Source organism: Dendrobates tinctorius, unplaced genomic scaffold, assembly GCF_039654945.1.
Source record: "Dendrobates tinctorius isolate UK_male_01 unplaced genomic scaffold, ASM3965494v1 ptg000126l, whole genome shotgun sequence".
Lineage (NCBI taxonomy): Eukaryota > Metazoa > Chordata > Amphibia > Anura > Dendrobatidae > Dendrobates > Dendrobates tinctorius.
In genome coordinates, this window is record NW_027361794.1 from 14,923,374 (window position 1) to 14,942,757 (window position 19,384).

The window sequence follows — 19,384 nt, forward strand, 5'->3', positions numbered from 1 at the left end:
TACAGTAGATTATAACAAATACCAAGAGGAGTGAGGAAAGTGGGGTGAGGGTGACCATGCATACCAGCAATGGGGGGTGATGGGACCATGCATATCAGGAAAGGGAGGTGAGGGTGACCATACATACCAGCAAAGGGGGGTGATGGGACCATGCATACCAGGAAAGGGGGGTGAGGGGGACTATGCATACCAGGAAAGGGGGGTGACAGGACCATGCATACCAGGAAAGGGGGGTGACGGGGACCATGCATACCAGGAAAGGGGGGTGAGTGTGACCATACATACCAGCAAAGGGAGGTGAGGGTGACCATGCATTCCAGGAAAGGGGGGTGAGGGTGACCATGCATACCAGGAAAGGGGGGTGAGTGGGACCATGCATACCAGCAAAGGGAGGTGAGGGTGACCATGCATACCAGGAAAGGGAGGTGAGGGGACCATGCATACCAGGATTGGGGGGTGAGGGGACCATGCATACCAGGATTGGGGGGTGAGGGGGCCATGCATACCAGGATTGGGGGGGTGAGGGTGACCATACATACCAGGAAAGGGGGTGACGGGACCATGCATACCAGGAAAGGGGGTGACGGGACCATGCATACTATAAAAGGAGGTGAGGGGGACCATGCATACCAGGATTGGGGGGTGAGGGGGCCATGCATACCAGGATTGGGGGGGTGAGGGTGACCATACATACCAGGAAAGGGGGTGACGGGACCATGCATACCAGGAAAGGGGGTGACGGGACCATGCATACTATAAAAGGGGGTGAGGGGGACCATGCATACCAGGAAAGGGAGGTGAGGGGACCATGCATACCAGGATTAGGGGGTGAGGGGACCATGCATACCAGGATTGGGGGGTGAGGGGACCATGCATACTAGGATTAGGGAGTGAGGGGACCATACATACCAGGAAAGGGGGTGAGGGGACCATGCATACCAGGAAAGGGGGGTGAGGGGACCATGCATACCAGGAAAGGGAGGTTGGGGTGACCATACATACCAGCAAAGGGGGTGATGGGACCATGCATACCAGGAAAGGGGGGTGATGGAACCATGCCTACCAGGAAAAGGGGGTGAGGGGACCCTGCATACCAGGAAAGGGGTGAGAGGACCATGTATACCAGGATTGGGGGGTGAGAGGACCATGCATTCCAGGATTGGAGGGTGAGGGGGACCATACATTTCAGGATTGGGGGGTGAGGGGACCATGCATACCAGGATAGGGTGGTGAGGGGTACCATACATTTCAGGATTGGGGGGGTGAGAGGACCATACATACCAGGATTGGGGAGTGCATTATTATTAAATCTTCATAAATAAACCATAGCTATTCTAGAATACCCGATGCGTTAGAATCGGGCTACCATCTAGTGTTTTATACTTGTGTAATGAGAACGGTGGAGATGGCAGGATTAGAGCTGATCATAGATGTGACTTCTCCATCTGTGACTTTTACAGTATTTGTTTCAGGGTGAAGATCTGACCCATATTAATACTACAGAGACATATGTGAGGGGTGATGAGCAGTGTAAAGAGGAGATTCCTACATATGACTACCCAGGTGAGTAGTAACCACTAAATGCAGAGAAGTCACAGATTCTTCTCAGTCACCGGCTGTGGCTGCTTTATCGGTCATGTAGTCTGGCCGTATCACAATTGTGTGATCATCATTTTGCCTCCTGACCACAACATTCTCCTCCACCCAAAACTGTTCAAATGACTTTGGGCATTGAAAGCCCTTCTCTATAGAACTTATAACCTGGAGGATCCACCTTCCCCCTGGGATTAGAAGATGCTGACCGTTACCTACACAGATCTGTAAACTATAAAGCCAAATGAAAACATGCATAGAATGTGCTGATAAGTTATAAAATCACTTGAAGAAAAGTATTATGATGGGTCTGTAAGAGAAAGTGGAGGGTAATGATGCTGTTGGCTTCCCAGATATCTGGGATCTTATTGGATAAATCTACCTTCTCTCCCTTCTGTGCTGCTGAATGTGGTCATATGGTCCCTACAAGACCAGGTCCAGTCTTTCTGGCCAAACTTCGCTTTTATGACCGACAACAGTAAATGTGCAGTGAGGCCAAGTGTGAATTTCTGTACAATAACAACAGAGTTTCCCTTTATCCTGACTTTTTAATTTGTATTAAAACTATCTAATGTCAAGGAGGATTGTGATAATCTACAGAAAACCATTACACCTGTGCCATGATATATCTCTAAGCTGTGCGTGGCTGATGGCTGTAATATACATTTATTCCCGCCTGCAGGAGATGTGTTGGCATGGCTCGAGCTCTGACTTCATGGATTCACTCCAAGTCATAAACTCCATTATGTTTTCGATCCTAAGGAATTCAGATTACTGCACAATCTCTCCTGAAATGGGGAGCAATATTATTTCTCTAATCTTCTGGTCAGGACTCATAGTAGCTCCAATGGTCCACCACAAATGAATGCAAGTCTGTTAAGTGTTGGAGTTCTTCCCTCAAACATACGTTGTTGTTGGGGATGTAACATAATTTTTTATTCTATCTCCTTTTTTTTACCTGTTCATTCTGTGTGATAATTTCATTGTGGTGGGATTATCCTACCTCACTTATGTGAGTCTGTAACTCCCTGATAGTCTTAAAAAAAATCTCTCCATCGCCTCTTCCAAATGCCTAAGATCTAAATTTAAAGGGAACCTGTCAGCAGGATTGTGCACAGCAACCTACAGACACTGTCAGGTCAGCGCCGTTATACTGATTACATTGATACCTGGTGATGAAATCTGTCTTGTGGTTGTTGTTTAATCTTTATTTGTAGCTTTCAGTTAATGAGATTCTTGTGCTGTGGGGCTGTGGGTGAGGCTTTATGTTGCTCTGCTTACATATTCATCTGTATTGGCTTATGATAGGTCACTGATCCCTCAGTGACCTGCCCCCATTTTTACATAATGCATATAATAGCATTGATATTATTGCTGCTAATGCCTATAATATTATGGCTATTGTGAGACTTAGAAAAACAAAATGACATCCAGCAAAATAAGGCTAGCTTCACACTAGCGTTTTGGGCCGCAGCGCACGGCCGCCGCTAAGCCCCGCCCCTGCCCGCCCCCTCCGGTCATCTCCGCCTAGTATCACACACGGCTGCATGCTATCTTTAGCATAGGGTGCGCAGACCTTGCGCTGACCGTGCGCTAGTAGAATTTTGCATGCACTGCGCCCTTTTGACGGTGCTCCGAGCGCACCAAAATGCAACATGGTGCGTCCGGCGCACACCGGCGCACCATCACAAGGACGCAGCGCATGCAAAATTATACTAGCGCACGGTCAGCGCAAGGTCTGCGCACCCTATGCTAAAGATAGGGTGTGCAGATCGCACGCAGCTGTGTGCGATACTAGGCAGAGATGACCGGAGGGGGCTAGTGTGAAGCTAGCCTAACACGGGCGATGTCATTTTGCTATCAGTGTGTCAAGAGTGGAGAAGACGGTTGCATTGACAATCCAACACAATGGGCAGCACTTTGAACACATTTTATAAGTGTCATACACTTGTAAATAACTCATGAAAGAATAAAGTTACGCTAAAACCAAGCACACCATTGTTTTTCTTGTGAAATTCTCAATAAATTTGATGTCACATGACCCTCATCCCATTGAAAAAAATAAAGCTGGATCCAAAATGGCTGACTTCAAAATGGCCGCCATGGTCACCACCCATCTTGAAAAATTTTCCCCCTCCCATATGCTAGTGTGCCACAAACAGGAAGTTGATATCACCAACCATTCCCATTTTATTTAGGTGTATCCATATAAATGGCCCACCCTGTATATATACAGACCACTGGTGCTTGACACACTCCTGAGCTTCTGGCTGCTAAGTTTGGGTGACAGTAACCACCTCTTCTCAAATAATGTTGAAAATGGACAAGTGTATAATGTCAAACAGCGCTCAGAAATAGGAGGGAAGGTGTCCTCCTGCAGGATTTTGCGGTAAGTATACAACAATACTAACGCTAGAAGTAAAACCCCACTGCGAGAGGGTGTCCTTACTTTCACAAAAGTAGCAGTATACTCCTGAAATAAATATGTCAAAATACCACCACACATATAAAGATGTTAATGTGTATGCGTGTAGTTATACACAGAACCTACAACTACTACTTTGGGTATAGGTTGCTAGGAAAGCTGGGTGCACTGATCCTGCTAACATTAGGAAAGCGGGGTGCACTGTGTGCAGAGCCGCGGTGTACTTATACACTACAGTAACATCTCTATGCTGATGACACCCAATTATACGCTTCTTCTCCTGACATCACGCCAGCCTTTCTAGAAAACACCAGCAATTGTCTAAACGCTGTGTCTAATATCATGTCCTCACTATATCTGAAACTGAACCTGTCAAAGACTGAACTCCTGGTGTTTCCTCCCGCTACTAATGTACCTATACCCGACATTGCCATTTCTGTGTGTGGCTCCACTATTACTCCCCAGTAACAGGCCCGCTGTCTTGGGGTCATACTTGATTCCGAGCTTTCCTTTGCCTCCCACATTCGATCACTGGCTCGCTCTTGTCATCTGCACCTCAAAAACATTTCTAGAATTCAACCTTTTCTTACTTTTGACTCTGCAAAAACTCTGAATGTTTCTCTTACTCATTCTCATTTCGACTATTGTAACTCCCTTCTAATCGGTCTCCCTCTTACCAAACTCTTCCCCCTCCAATCTGTCTTGAATGCTGCAGCCAGGATCATATTCCTCACCAATCGTTACACCGATGCCTCTACCTTGTGCCAGTGATTACACTGGCTACCCATCCACTCCAGAATTCAGTATAAACTTATTACCCTCACCCAAAAAGCCCTCCATGGCTCAGCACCACCCTACATCTCCTCCCTTGTTTCAGTATACCACCCTACCCGCGCCCTCCGTTCTGCTGATGACCTGAGGTTAGCATCCTCAATAATCAGAACCTCCCACTCCCGTCTCCAAGACTTTACACGTGCTGAGCCAATTCTTTGGAATGCACTTCCCAGGTCAATACGATTAGTCCCCAATCCCCACAATTTTAAGCATGCCCTGAAAACGCATTTATTCAGACTGGCCTATCGCCTCAATATATTAACCTAATCTATCCCTGTGTGGCACAGCCAAAAGTTTTACCATAACCAGGTTCCCCGCATCATGCTCCCACATGCTTTATGCATCCATTAGCCCTCTGTGTTTGTACTGATACACACATAACATTATGGCTGGTCCATACAATCAGGGCAACTGTTACCACCCACCTTTCGTGTCTACCTCTTTCCTCATAGACTGTAAGCTTGCGAGCAGGGCCCTCATTCCTCTTGGGATCTGTTATGATCTATGTGATTATTGTTATGCTGTAATGTCTATTGTCTGTACAAATCCCCTCTGAAATGTAAAGTGCTGCGGAATATGTCAGCGCTATAGAAATAAAATGTATTATTATTATTATTATTATACATGTACCAGACTGCCGCCACATGTGATGTGTATTAATGTTAGTGCATATACTTAAACATAGAGGCTCAAACTATTACCTTGAGTTTTGTAGCGGGTAGCTAGAAGAGCTGTGTGCACTAGTCTTGCTGAAGTTAGGAAAGCTGGGTGCATTGTGTCCTGCCGGTGTCATGGAAGGGTGGCGCTATTTGTCTGTAGTGGGCACGGAGATGTCCATCCATGTCAGCGTTGAGACACACGCTGCCCCGGTGGGAGGAGTCCGATGTGTCGACGCGTGGTGACCACCGCTAGAAGCTGCCAGAGACACGCGGCGATGCTGTAGAACCCTTGCGGCCTGAAGGGAGTGGGGGAGTTTATAATGTATCAGGAAGCTGATATAAAGTTACTAGGTTCTGTGAGCTCCTAGCGCTGACCTCCATAAGTCCCTCTGTAGCAGCACGGAACCGTGGATCTAAGGATTTCGGAGGCTTTATGGGGCTAAGTATGTGCAATAATAGTGTACACCAGACGCTGCCCCGGCCAGTGGCAGGTTGTAAGGAATATTATTGCCAAGTGACTCAAGCGGTGTGACCACGTATAATAGGTTAGTGACATCACACCCCTACCTGTAAACAGGTATATAGGAATATAGATAGGGTCCTAATTCTACGCGTTTCGGGAGCTTGCAGCTTCCTGTTTACAACTACACGCATACATACATTATTAACATCTTTATATGTGTGGTGGTATTTTGACATATTTATTTCACAAGTACACTGCTACTTTTGAGAAATTGAGGACACCCTCTCGCAGTGGGGATTTACTTCCAGCGTTAGAATTGTATTCTTACCGCAGAATCCTGCAGGAGGACACCTTTTCTCCTATTTCTGAGCGCTGTTTGGAATATACACTTGCCTTTATTTATTATTACTTTTGTCAGAGTCAGGTTATTTCTGTGACCATTGTGGGATTTTCTTTCATTAAAAGAGGGGTACCAACAATTTTGACCATGTGTGTAACAGAAGTGAATATTTTGACTCCACAGCCACTTTCCGGAAGTTAACACGCAGTGGATGTTGGAGAGTGAAAATTACACATTTGCCATTTTATTACCCAACACATAGTGCTCAGATTGTGCTCCAGGAGACACACCCCGTAAATTAGGTGGATTCTTCTCACTATACTATTGCTACATACAGGGATCCTAAATGTTGTTTGCGCACACTGCAAGACTCAGAAGTGAGAGCGGATTTTGCTGGATTGGTTTATCAAAACCTTATTGCTTTTCAACAGCCTTTGAGCCACTAATAGTGTGGGAACCTCTGTTTTTCCATTGACAGATGATGGACCTAAGTGGGAACTTGCTTTCTGTGAGATGAGAATTGGTATTATTTTTGCCTACATAACATTGATTGGTTTCTTTTTATTCGATATTTGGGAGGCAGAATGAACAAACAGTTGAACACCACGCACTACTGGTTCATCCTATAAGGTTTTCTATTAGACTGTGAACTGTCATTGTCTACGTAAATAACTAAAGTTTTTTACATAGCTTGCCATTATTATGTGCAGTTTAAGTAGAAATATTCAAAAATATTAAACTCAAGGATATTTTATTAAAAAATAATTGTTTTTTTATCTCAGCAGATGACTGTACCAGGAGATCAGAGGGACAGCTGACACCTTCAATTTTTAAATCAGATGATCTTGAGATCCTACAAGATACAACTGAAGTGATTGCTGTTACTCCAGATATACCATCATCCATTCACAGTAAAGATCTGTCATATGATCCTATGAAACAGGTCCTGTCTTCTGATTCATTACCGACTACTAAGGAAAATCAAACTCGCAAAACAGGCATTAAAAAACAAACTGCTCCTAAAAGAAAGAAGTCATTTTCATGTTCAGAATGTGGAAAATCTTTTAACTGGAAATGGAATCTTGTTGCACACCAAAGAACTCACACAGGGGAGAAGCCTTTTTCCTGTTCAGAATGTAGGAAATGTTTTACCAATAAATCAGATTGTGTTAAGCACCAGATAATCCACACAGGTGAGAAGCCTTTTTCCTGTTCAGAATGTGGGAAATATTTTAACCAGAAATGGGCTCTTGTTAGACATCAGAGCAGTCACACAGGGGAGAAGCCTTTTTCCTGTTCAGAATGTGGGAAATGTTTTAACCAGAAATCACATCTTGTTAGTCACCAAAAAACTCACACAGGGGAGAAGCCTTTTTTCTGTTCAGAATGTGGAAAATATTTTAACCGGAAATCAGTTCTTGTTAGTCATCAGAGCAGTCACACGAAGAAGCGTTTTTCCTGTTCTGAATGTGGGAAATATTTTGCACAGAAAACACATTTTGTTACGCACCAGAGAACTCACACTGGAGAGAAGCCTTTTTCCTGTTCAGAATGTGGGAAATGTTTTACCAATAAATCAGGTTATGTTAAGCACCAGAGAACTCACACAGGAGAGAAGCCATTTTACTGTTCAGAATGTGGGAAATATTTTAACCGGAAATCGGTTCTTGTTAGACATCAGAGAACTCACACAGGGGAGAAGCCTTTTTCCTGTTCAGAATGTGGGAAATGTTTTAACCAGAAATATCATCTTGTTAGTCACCAAAAAACTCACACAGGGGAGAAGCCTTTTTCCTGTTCAGAATGTGGGAAATGTTTTAACCGGAAATCCGTTCTTGTTAGTCATCAGAGCAGTCACACAGAGAAGCCTTTTTCATTTTCTTAATGTGGGAAATGTTTTACTTGGAAATCAGCTGTTAATAAACATCAGAGATGTCACATAGGGGAGAATCCTTTTTTATGTTCAAATGTTGGAATAGTTTTAACCAAAATTAGATCTTCTTAAAGGGGTTGTTTCTTGTCATTCCTCATGTTTGCTGACAAAAGGATAAAACTAAACTTTATTAATTCCAAATGTAAAACTATACCCAGAATTCACCCCTGAAGGTTAGTCAGAAGGTGACTAATAGAAAAAACATACCCCACGTTTCAGTATATAGGGTGAGGTGACATATACACACTCGCTCTCCAAGCCTCTGATTTCTACCAAAGGCGACTCATCAAGAGACTTTATTTAATATTGACCTATATTCAAGCGAGACTAGACAAAAAAAACTAAAATCATGTTATCTGAAACAGAAAACTAGCCACATATTGGCAGATCCCAGACTTCAAACTATATACTTCGTAAGTTTATAATCCTCTCCAGTGACGGTCAGTCAAGAATAAAAAAATATGTGAAAGCACCGTATAATTATTGTTTTTTCTCCTATAGGGACTGCCCTAGTTTGATATTGTAACAGCTGTCAATTAGTAGTGCAAACAAATAGTCCTAGACTAAACTCAGTTTTCAGACGACCCAATATATACCACTCAGGGCAAACTTACCTGCTCCAAAGATCATTAGCAGCTTCTAACTAATGGCCATGCTGCGGTCTGTCAGGGAATGAGTGCAATATCATCATAAAGACTAGAGATATGTGCAGCCATAATGTCTGGGTGATCTGCGCAATTATTTAGTATGAATATGGAAATTATCCCTGGAAGTTAAGTGTTCCCTGAGCGGTATATACTGTATTTTCACATACTATCTATTCCTGACACTGGAGTGGATTATGATGAAAGTATGTAGCTTGAAGTCTGGGATCTGCCAATATGTGACTAGTTTAATGACTGTTTCGGATAACATGATACATGATTCTAGGTTTTTCTTTGTCTAGTCTCTTGTCGCTTTAATATAGGTCAATATTAAATAGTCTCCTGATGAGTCGCATTTGGAAACCTGTAGAAATGAGAGGCTTGGAGAGTGAGTGTGTATACGTCACCTCACCCTATATACTGAGACGTGGGGTATATGTTTTTTCTATTAGTCACCTTCTGACTAACCTTCAGGGGGTGAATTATGGGGATAGTTTTACATTTGGAATTAATAAAGTTTAGTTTCATCCCCTTGTCAGTGAATCATCTAATCAAGGGATAATTTTTTATATATATATATATATATATATATATATATAAATATATATACAGTGGGGCAAAAAAGTATTTAGTCAGTCAGCAATAGTGCAAGTTCCACCACTTAAAAAGATGAGAGGCGTCTGTAATTTACATCATAGGTAGACCTCAACTATGGGAGACAAACTGAGAAAAAAAATTCCAGAAAATCACATTGTCTGTTTTTTTTTCCTTTTATTTGCATATTATGGTGGAAAATAAGTATTTGGTCAGAAACAAGCAATCAAGATTTCTGGCTCTCACAGACCTGTAACTTCTTCTTTAAGAGTCTCCTCTTTCCTCCACTCATTACCTGTAGTAATGGCACCTGTTTAAACTTGTTATCAGTATAAAAAGACACCTGTGCACACCCTCAAACAGTCTGACTCCAAACTCCACTATGGTGAAGACCAAAGAGCTGTCAAAGGACACCAGAAACAAAATTGTAGCCCTGCACCAGGCTGGGAAGACTGAATCTGCAATAGCCAACCAGCTTGGAGTGAAGAAATCAACTGTGGGAGCAATAATTAGAAAATGGAAGACATACAAGACCACTGATAATCTCCCTCGATCTGGTGCTCCACGCAAAATCCCACCCCGTGGGGTCAGAATGATCACTAGAACGGTGAGCAAAAATCCCAGAACCACGTGGGGGGACCTAGTGAATGAACTGCAGAGAGCTGGGACCAATGTAACAAGGCCTACCATAAGTAACACACTATGCCACCATGGACTCAGATCCTGCAGTGCCAGACGTGTCCCACTGCTTAAGCCTGTACATGTCCGGGCCCGTCTGAAGTTTGCTAGAGAGCATTTGGATGATCCAGAGGAGTTTTGGGAGAATGTCCTATGGTCTGATGAAAACAAACTGGAACTGTTTGGTAGAAACACAACTTGTCGTGTTTGGAGGAAAAAGAATACTGAGTTGCATCCATCAAACACCATACCTACTGTAAAGCATGGTGGTGGAAACATCATGCTTTGGGGCTGTTTCTCTGCAAAGGGGCCAGGACGACTGATCCGGGTACATGAAAGAATGAATGGGGCCATGTATCGTGAGATTTTGAGTGAAAACCTCCTTCCATCAGCAAGGGCATTGAAGATGAAACGTGGCTGGGTCTTTCAACATGACAATGATCCAAAGCACACCGCCAGGGCAACGAAGGAGTGGCTTCGTAAGAAGCATTTCAAGGTCCTGGAGTGGCCTAGCCAGTCTCCAGATCTCAACCCTATAGAAAACCTTTGGAGGGAGTTGAAAGTCCGTGTTGCCAAGCGAAAAGCCAAAAACATCACTGCTCTAGAGGAGATCTGCATGGAGGAATGGGCCAACATACCAACAACAGCGTGTGGCAACCTTGTGAAGACTTACAGAAAACGTTTGACCTCTGTCATTGCCAACAAAGGATATATCACAAAGTATTGAGATGAAATTTTGTTTCTGACCAAATACTTATTTTCCACCATAATATGCAAATAAAATGAAACAAAAACAGACAATGTGATTTTCTGGATTTTTTTTTCTCAGTTTGTCTCCCATAGTTGAGGTGGTCTACCTATGATGTAAATTACAGACGCCTCTCATCTTTTTAAGTGGTGGAACTTGCACTATTGCTGACTGACTAAATACTTTTTTGCCCCACTGTATATATATATATATATATATATATATATATATATATATATATATATATATAAATTTTTCCTCAGTGACATCATTCCTCATGTATGGCCTCATTAAAATGAAAACACTCCAGTTCAGTGGTGTCGAGACTCACTGTCCCGGGGCTTATGTGAGTTTTTTACATCACATGTGCCCTGCACCCAATCAGTGGCAGCTTCACTGTTCCCGCCTTCAGACGTATTAAACATCAACAGGAAGCCAGGGCCGCGGCTGCTCTGAATGCCTCATGATGCTCGATTTGTCCAAAAGTGGGGACAGCGACTCCAGCACTGATTGGGCACAGGGCTCACATGACGTAAAAACCTCAAGAGACCCAAGAACGCAAGTGCCAACACCACTGAAACGATGCGGGCATGGAAGGTTTGTATAAGTATTTTTATTTTAAGAGGACCAAACATGAGGAATGAGAAGGGGTTGTCCAACTAGTGGGCAACTTTTTTAAGCATCAAAAATCCCTCACAGAGAGAAGTCATTATTATACCTAGAGTGAGAAATGAATTACAGGAAAATCGTATTTTGTTGACTTTCAAAAATAACTCAGACGGGGAGAAACTATATATATTATTGACAAATTGTACAAAATCATAATACGTGTGGCGTGTGTTCAAGGATGGAATATTATATGGGAGTTTTATAGAATAAACCAAATACCAACAGAAAATAAACGACCTAAAACAAACATTTATCAGTAACAATAACTCATCTTTATTAGGTAAAGTATCAAAGAATTGCACCATTTTCCGATATCCGTCTCGTCTCCATTTTTCATGATGTCAGGTTGGGTGTTGGCTTATTTTTTGCGTGTTGAGCTGACGTTGTTAATTAATACCATTTTGATGCAGAGACAGTCATTTGAGTGCACATTATTGCATTTTAATTGAATGTTGCGGCGTCCAAAAAAGGGTAATTCTGGCATTTTGACTTTTTTTTCGCAACGCCGAATAGCAATCGGGTTAATTCTTCTTTTATATTGATAGAGCGGGTGATTCTGAAAGCGGCGATAACAAATATGTCTATGTTTGATTTTTTTTTTTTGTTTTATTTTGAATGGCGCGAAGGGGGTGTTTTGAACTTTTATATTTTTTAAATATTTGTAAAAACTTTTTTTTTACTTTTGTGATTGTGAAGGCGTACAGCATTGTATCTTAATTAACCAGAGAACTGTGTTTAGCAAATGAAGAATAATAGAATGTTATCTGTATGTTGGATTTCAAATTTAAGTGTTGATTTCTGGTTGGTCAAGAAAACAGACTTTTGTTTGTGTAAGCCGGTAATAATGACTTTTATTGTGCGCTTATCCTTGATCACTAGTGATGTTTGCTGATATGTAGTGATGAGCGAGTATGCTCAGTGCTGGGGTTTTTGCGAGCATGCTCGGGTGTTCTCAAAGTGTTTGGGTGTGCATGGAGATTTAGTTTGTGTCACCGCAGCTGCATGATTTGCGACTTCTAGACAGCCTGAATACATATGGGGATTCCCTAACAAACAGGCAATCCTCAAATGTATTCAGGCTGGCTAGCAGCCACAAATCATGCAGCTGCGACGACACAAACTAAATCTCCATGCACACCCAAATACTCAGAGAACACCCGAACATGCTCAGGAAAACCTGAGGACCGAACATACTCACTCATCACTACTGATATGCTAATTATGGATTGTATTATGGAACTAGTTTGTTGACTTTAAAAGCAGAGAGGGAAAAACTAAGCAAATAGTTTAAATAATCAAGTAATGGTGCTTGATCTCATCTCCATTCTTACCCTATATGTAAATAATGAATGAGGGACACTTGCTAAGTCTAAAAATATGTTACCAGCCTCTGTATAAAGAGACTGAGAGAAACAGCCAGAGAGATTCTGCCAAGACATCCATACATCCAAAGGACCAGAGACAGGACAGCAGCCATTTTACATCATGGCACCATCACGAGGGACACGGATCTATCATGCTATAGGAAACAACCTAGGGGTTTTCAGCCTCTATTGGAAGAATACAGATATGCTCTGTTACGTGTTACAGAACCACTGAGCACCCAGAATATGTTGTGCAGTTATATATATGGATAATAGGTTCTATGTGAGATGCATGTCCCTAATGCATCAGCATTCCACTTTTGTCCGCCCTCCCCCACCTTTGTAATTTCCACAGTAAACATCAGCAGGCTCCGGCCACCTGCGGCTTTTGAAATGCATGTCTGGCCTGCCGATTTTCTATTGGCCTGCCCTCTGTATCTGTGTGATATATTCTGTGTCCTGTGAGTAAAGTGTTGTCAGACTGGAAATACATGGAGAAGCAGTGATCTTTTATATGAGCCCATGTAAACAGGGATTCCAGCCAGCGTCATTCATTCAGACTCCAGCCAACGCAAAGCGGACCTCCGAAAACACGGGGTGGTACTGAAAGAGGTACCCCAGCCTGGTAGACCCCGTTACACTGGTGGCAGACCGCGGGATTTGATACCCCTTCTACAGGAGAAAAGGAATGAATGGAAAATAACTACCAGAAGTTAAAGAGGACTACATTAAAAGATCTGATGGAAGCCCGAGGGTTGATCACCAGCAACAAAACAAGAGCGGATTTGATAGCAGCCATCATGGAACACGACAGTGCAGCGCCCTCCAATGTGAACTTGGAGGAGACCGAATTCCAGAGGGAGGTAAAGAACAGACTGGCATTCTATGGCCCAAACCCTGCAGTAGAGATCATACGAGAGGTGATGGCTGATGTGCATACTGATCTGAAAGAAAAGATGGCCGAGCGGACCAGGATAGAGCTAGCCAAGATGGAGATGGCAGAGCGGACCAAAGTGGAGCTGGCCAAGATGGAGATGGCAGAGCGGAGAGAGGAGAGTCAGCAAGCAGGGGGAGCTCTGGCCTTCGACCAGGTACCTTCAACAGTAAGCCACAAAAAGATCCAGTATAATGCCTTCCGACAGTTGGGGGAGGCAGAGGAAGACATTGATGGCTTTCTGCAGGACTTTCAGCGGCAGTGTGCTCTTCATCAAGTGAAGCTGGAGGAACGGGTTCAGATTCTGGCCAGCAAGCTGACAGGCCGGGCAGCGGACGCCTATCGCACGGTACCTGATGAGGACTGTATGGACTATGAGCTGATCAAAGAAGTGATCTTGGCCCGGTATGCACTGACACCAGAGGCCTACCGCCAAAAGTTCCGCGGACTTATAAAACGTGTAACCGATACCCACGCCGAATGGGCCTGTAAATTACGGCGGTCACTGCTACAATGGGTACAAGGGAGCCAAGCAACCACTAAGGAGGACGTCCTCCAGCTCTTCCTGTTAGAACGATTCTTTAATGGACTAAACCCAGAGACACAGGAATGGCTTCGGGACTGGCGGCCAACGACTCTTGAGGAAGCCGCTCGTCTGGCCGATGAACATCATGATGCCAGGAGGCCGCAATTCTCCAGATCAAAGGTGGTCACTAGGGGCCCACCCATGGACCTGGAGGGCCCCAAACCACCGAAGATTGTAGGGGGACCAGCTAGAAACCCGGCATACCACCATTCCCCTGGGGCGCGATGCCACACCTGCCGTCAGCTGGGCCACCTGCAAAGACAATGCCCCAACCGGACTCAGCATACCCAGTGGCCAAAGGCGGGAACAGCTACCTTCAGCCGGGCTGCTGTACACTGCTACCAAGGCGAAGCTGACCCAGCATTGGGGCTATGACTAACCAAGGGGTGGAAGAGATGGAGGAAGTGCTGCATGAAGGAGACCCTGTGCAGGCAGCCCGGGCAGATAATCGACAACAGCATCGACAGGTCGTGTGGGTTAATGGGAAACGTATGCAGGGACTAAGAGATTCCGGAGCAACTTTCACCCTTGTGAAGCCTCATCTCGTCAGGGACGAAGAGAAGACGGACCGGACAGTGGCAGTCCGTGTAGCAGGGGGATCTATACATCGACTACCCACTGCCAGGATTCACCAGAACTGGGGAGTCGGGGATGACCTTGCTGAGGTTGGCTTGATGGAGGATTTGCCTGCAGACGTCTTGCTGGGAAATGACTTGGGGCCCATGTTGTTGGCATTCTCGGTGGCCCCTCTGGCTGAGACCTATCCTGTGACCACCCAGAGACAAGCACGAGCTGCGGAGGCGGAATCACAGAGGAGGCCCAGGTAAGTCATCCCAGCCCTACACGTATCCCCATAGCCAGACACATTTCATGGGCCACCCCAGATGAATTTAAGAGGGAGTTACCTGAGGATCCTTCATTAGAGGGATATCGTGGGAAGGCACAGGAGGGGAGAGGAGTACTGGAAGGGGAACAGTTTGTATGGAAGCAGGGACTCCTCTACCGGATCACAGAGCAGCACCACACAGGGACGAGCCCCACTATAAAACAACAGCTGGTAGTTCCCAAGAAGTATAGGCAGGAGCTACTGCGACTCTCTCATGATATACCCTTGGCCAGGCACTTCGGCGTCAGTCGCACCAGGCATCGTCTGACACAAAACTTCTTTTGGCCGGGGGTAACCTATGATGTTCGTCAGTACTGCCAGACCAGTGACAGTTGTCAGCGCATTGGCAAGAGGGGGGATCGATGCATGGCCAAATTACGCCCCCTCCCCATTGTGGAGGAACCATTTAGCCGAGTAGCAGTCGATCTGATAGGGCCGTTAGCCAAACCCAGTCCGTCCGGGAAAAAGTATATATTGACAGTGGTAGATTATGCCACACGGTATCCAGAGGCGGTTGCGTTACCTAACATACTGGCAGAGACGGAGGCGGCCACCCTGCTTTAGGTTTTCCCATGGGTTGGATTTCCCCGGGAGATTATCTCGGACCAGGGTACCCAGTTTACAGCAGAGGTGACCAACTAACTGTGGAAGCTGTGCGGCGTAAAGTTCATTAGAAGCGCCCCGTACCACCCGCAAACCAATGGGTTGTGTGAACGCTTTAACGGGACATTAAAACAGCTCATTGGGACTTTTACCAAGATCTACAGGGACTGGGAGAAATTCTTGCCACACCTCCTGTTTGCCTATCGGGAGGTGCCCCAAGAATCCACGGGGTTCTCCCCGTTCGAGCTGGTATACGGGAGACGGGTAAGGGGACCCCTAGACTTAGTGCTGGAACACTGGGAAGGGGAGGGCCTCATAGAACGGGTACCTATTGTACCCTATATGCTGGAATTCCGGGACCACCTACAGGAGCTGACGCAGGTTGTACGTGAGAACCTGCAGGCGACCCAGCGGCGCCAGCGCATATGGTACGATCGGAGGGCCAGAGAACGCACTTTGGAAATAGGACAGAAGGTCCTGGTGTTAGAGCCCACTAAGCAGAATAAGTTTCAAGCTGCATGGCAGGGGCCCTACCAGGTAGTGGGGAAAATAGCCGACACAACCTATAATGTCACCGATTGTGACGACCCCAGGGTTATCCGCATGTTCCACGTGAATATGCTGAAGCCCTACCGGGAGCGCCTTGAAGAGGTAGTGGCCATCTGTGCACCTGAAGCAGAGGATTTAGCTGGACTTCCCTTGCCGGATACCTTAGGGGAAAGGACTCAGTCTAAAACATGGGACCAGGTACACTTGGGTGAAGACCTGGGCCCCCGGGAGAGACAGCAGGCGGAGGTGTTGTTGAGGCTGCGACAGAGGATGTTTTCAGAGAGACCGGGGTACACTCGCCTGGCACAACACAAGGTTGAGACCCAGGATCAGACCCCCCTGCGACAAAACCCCTTCCACATCCCTGAGTCTGTACGAGAGGGGATGCGACAAGAGATACAAGAGATGTTGCGTTTAGGGGTCATTGAAGAGTCAGATAGTCCCTGGGCATCCCCCGTAGTGTTAGTGCCCAAGAAGGATAGGACTACACGGTTTTGTGTAGACTATCGTAAGCTCAATGAGAAAACAGTGACGGATGCATACCCCATGCCGCGTGTGGATGAGTTGTTGGACCGGCTGGCGGGGGCAAAGTATTTGACCACCATCGATCTATGAAAAGACTACTGGCAGATTCCCCTTAGTCCTGACTAGAGTTGAGCGACTTTTGGTTTTTTAGGGTCGCGTTTCGTTTCGTGAAACCCGACTTTTCCAAAAGTCGGGTCGAGCAAGATCGTCCGATTATAGGGAAAAGTCGGGGTCATCCCGAAACACGAAACCCAATGTAAGTCAATGGGGAATAAAAGTCGGCAGTGAGAGGAGGACAGGAAACACACCTACAGTGCCCATTTGAATGCCAAAAGCATCAATTCTTCTTACTTAAGCTTGTCAACCTTAATTAACTTCATAATACAAGTTACGCACTGAAAAATGGGGGTTATTTGGCTAAAGTTGTGGGGGGGAGGGCTGGCTGCAGGTTTTCATGTGCCCTGGGCGAAAGAGCGCCCCTTTAACACATACCACAACTCATCATGCTCCGATACGGCAGAGAAATAGCGGTATAGTACAATGAAAAATACCTCACTTTTTACATCTTGATGAGCTCCACATAATGCTACAGTATATGTTGGTCCCCATGGATGAAGCTCCACTGTCTTATGGGCCCAAATAATGCTCCAAACATAATGGGCCCCATTTCTAATGCTCTAAGGTATAATGGGCCCTGTAAATGCTGCTCCAGTGTCTGATGTCCACCTTTGGAATGTTCCAGTGTATGGTGGGCCCCATCTATCATTCTCCAGAGTATAGTGCTCCCCAAAAATTGCTGTCCCAACATTGAAAACAATCAAATAAGTCTCCTCGCTAGGGAATCCCTGTACTAGTCTAGACTCCTCGTCGTCCCCATCTTCCATCTCACTGCACAGTATTTCAACTTTGCAAGTGCTGTTATCCTGGGCAAGCAGGGGGGGCCCACTCGTTGGCGACGGCACTGGCACAGGGCCCCTGATAGTATGTGGTGTGTCTGATGGCGGGTGGGTCGAACCTGCACTTTCATCTGCAGCTTCCTCTTTGTCACCGTGTAAGATGGAACTGTATATGGGAAGGGTAACCTGAGTTTCATCAGGGTCAGATTCAGGCCGGGTAGCGTGCGAGGGGAATGTAGTGGTCTGGGTCAATGTACCAGCAGATTCATCGAGCAGTGGCTGGGCATCAGTGCACTTGTGTCGCCCCCAGGAGTACGGTCGCCACAGTGGCATTACCTTCTTCCTAGGGAGTGTGATGTCATGCTTGGGAGCAACAAAGGATCTCTCTAGCAGGTTAACTGATTTGGCGGCGTTATTCTCACGAGTCATGACCCTCCAAACAGCGTTCATGAAGGCAAAGTGTTTGTTTTACGTGGGCAGTATGGTTGCAAAGCTGAACCTTAAAGGAATGTCCAGAAGGGCACCACCAGGAGTGGAGCCTACGGTTAAATTCGACTCCACCAGGGAAACCTCAACCATGCCAGCTACAGAACAGATGCACACATTGCAAGCTTAATTCCGTTAACGAACGAGACTCCGTCATGCCCCGCGGTCCGAGTCCGGCTTACTAGAGGGACACGTGAGGCTCTGGCACATGAGATTGGCCAATAACTGGTGTGTCATGCCCTTACATGTCCGTGGCTGCATGTGCGCTACACTGAAAAGGCCAGCGTTTGTCGCTTACAGGTGCAGATAACCCGCTGAACAACGTTAGTGATGGGGATCACTGATTACAATTATTACCCGCGAACAATGATTTCCCAGTAAGTGCAGGTCAACCGCAGTTCCGGAATTAAGCCTAACCGTCAATCCTGAAAAAATGAAAAACTTACGTGTGCAAACCACAGGTGCTGTAGCTTGCTTAACAGCTCACCAGCCATTCTCACGCCCAGTATGGATTACACGTGATTGCACAAAGGTGAGAAAGGGTACCGTATCCCCGGATAACATGTATGGATAGCGTACACATTCAAAATATATGTCTCAGGAGGCAGGCTCAGACGGTGTTAGGCCCAGTATGGATTGCACGTGATTGCACAAAGGTTAGAAAGGGTACCGTATCCCCAGATAACATGTATGGATAGCGTACACATTCAAAATATATGTCTATACATCAGGAGGCAGGCTCAGACGGTGTTAGGCCCAGTATGGATTGCACGTGATTGCACAAAGGTTAGAAAGGGTACCGTATCCCCAGATAACATGTATGGATAGCGTACACATTCAAAATATATGTCTCAGGAGGCAGGCTCAGACGGTGTTAGGCCCAGTATGGCTTGCACGTGATTGCACAAAGGTTAGAAAGGGTACCGTATCCCCAGTTAACATGTATGGATAGCGTACACATTATAGAATCATAGA

The 19,384-nt window shown here is 45.5% G+C and overlaps 2 protein-coding genes across 2 annotated transcripts in view; one reads left to right on the forward strand and one right to left on the reverse strand.

Moving 5' to 3' along the window:
* Positions 1-19,384, reverse strand: part of LOC141047277 (uncharacterized) — a 1,035,999-nt gene that overhangs the window by 528,205 nt on the left and 488,410 nt on the right. The gene's annotated exons all lie outside the window — the stretch shown is intronic.
* The window catches only part of LOC141047340 (uncharacterized), a 220,077-nt gene that overhangs the window by 83,734 nt on the left and 116,959 nt on the right, over positions 1-19,384 (forward strand). The window contains exon 11 of the mRNA XM_073542401.1: positions 1,473-1,563. Within this exon, the coding sequence (XP_073398502.1) occupies positions 1,473-1,563 (91 nt within the window). The remainder of the gene's footprint in view (positions 1-1,472; positions 1,564-19,384) is intronic.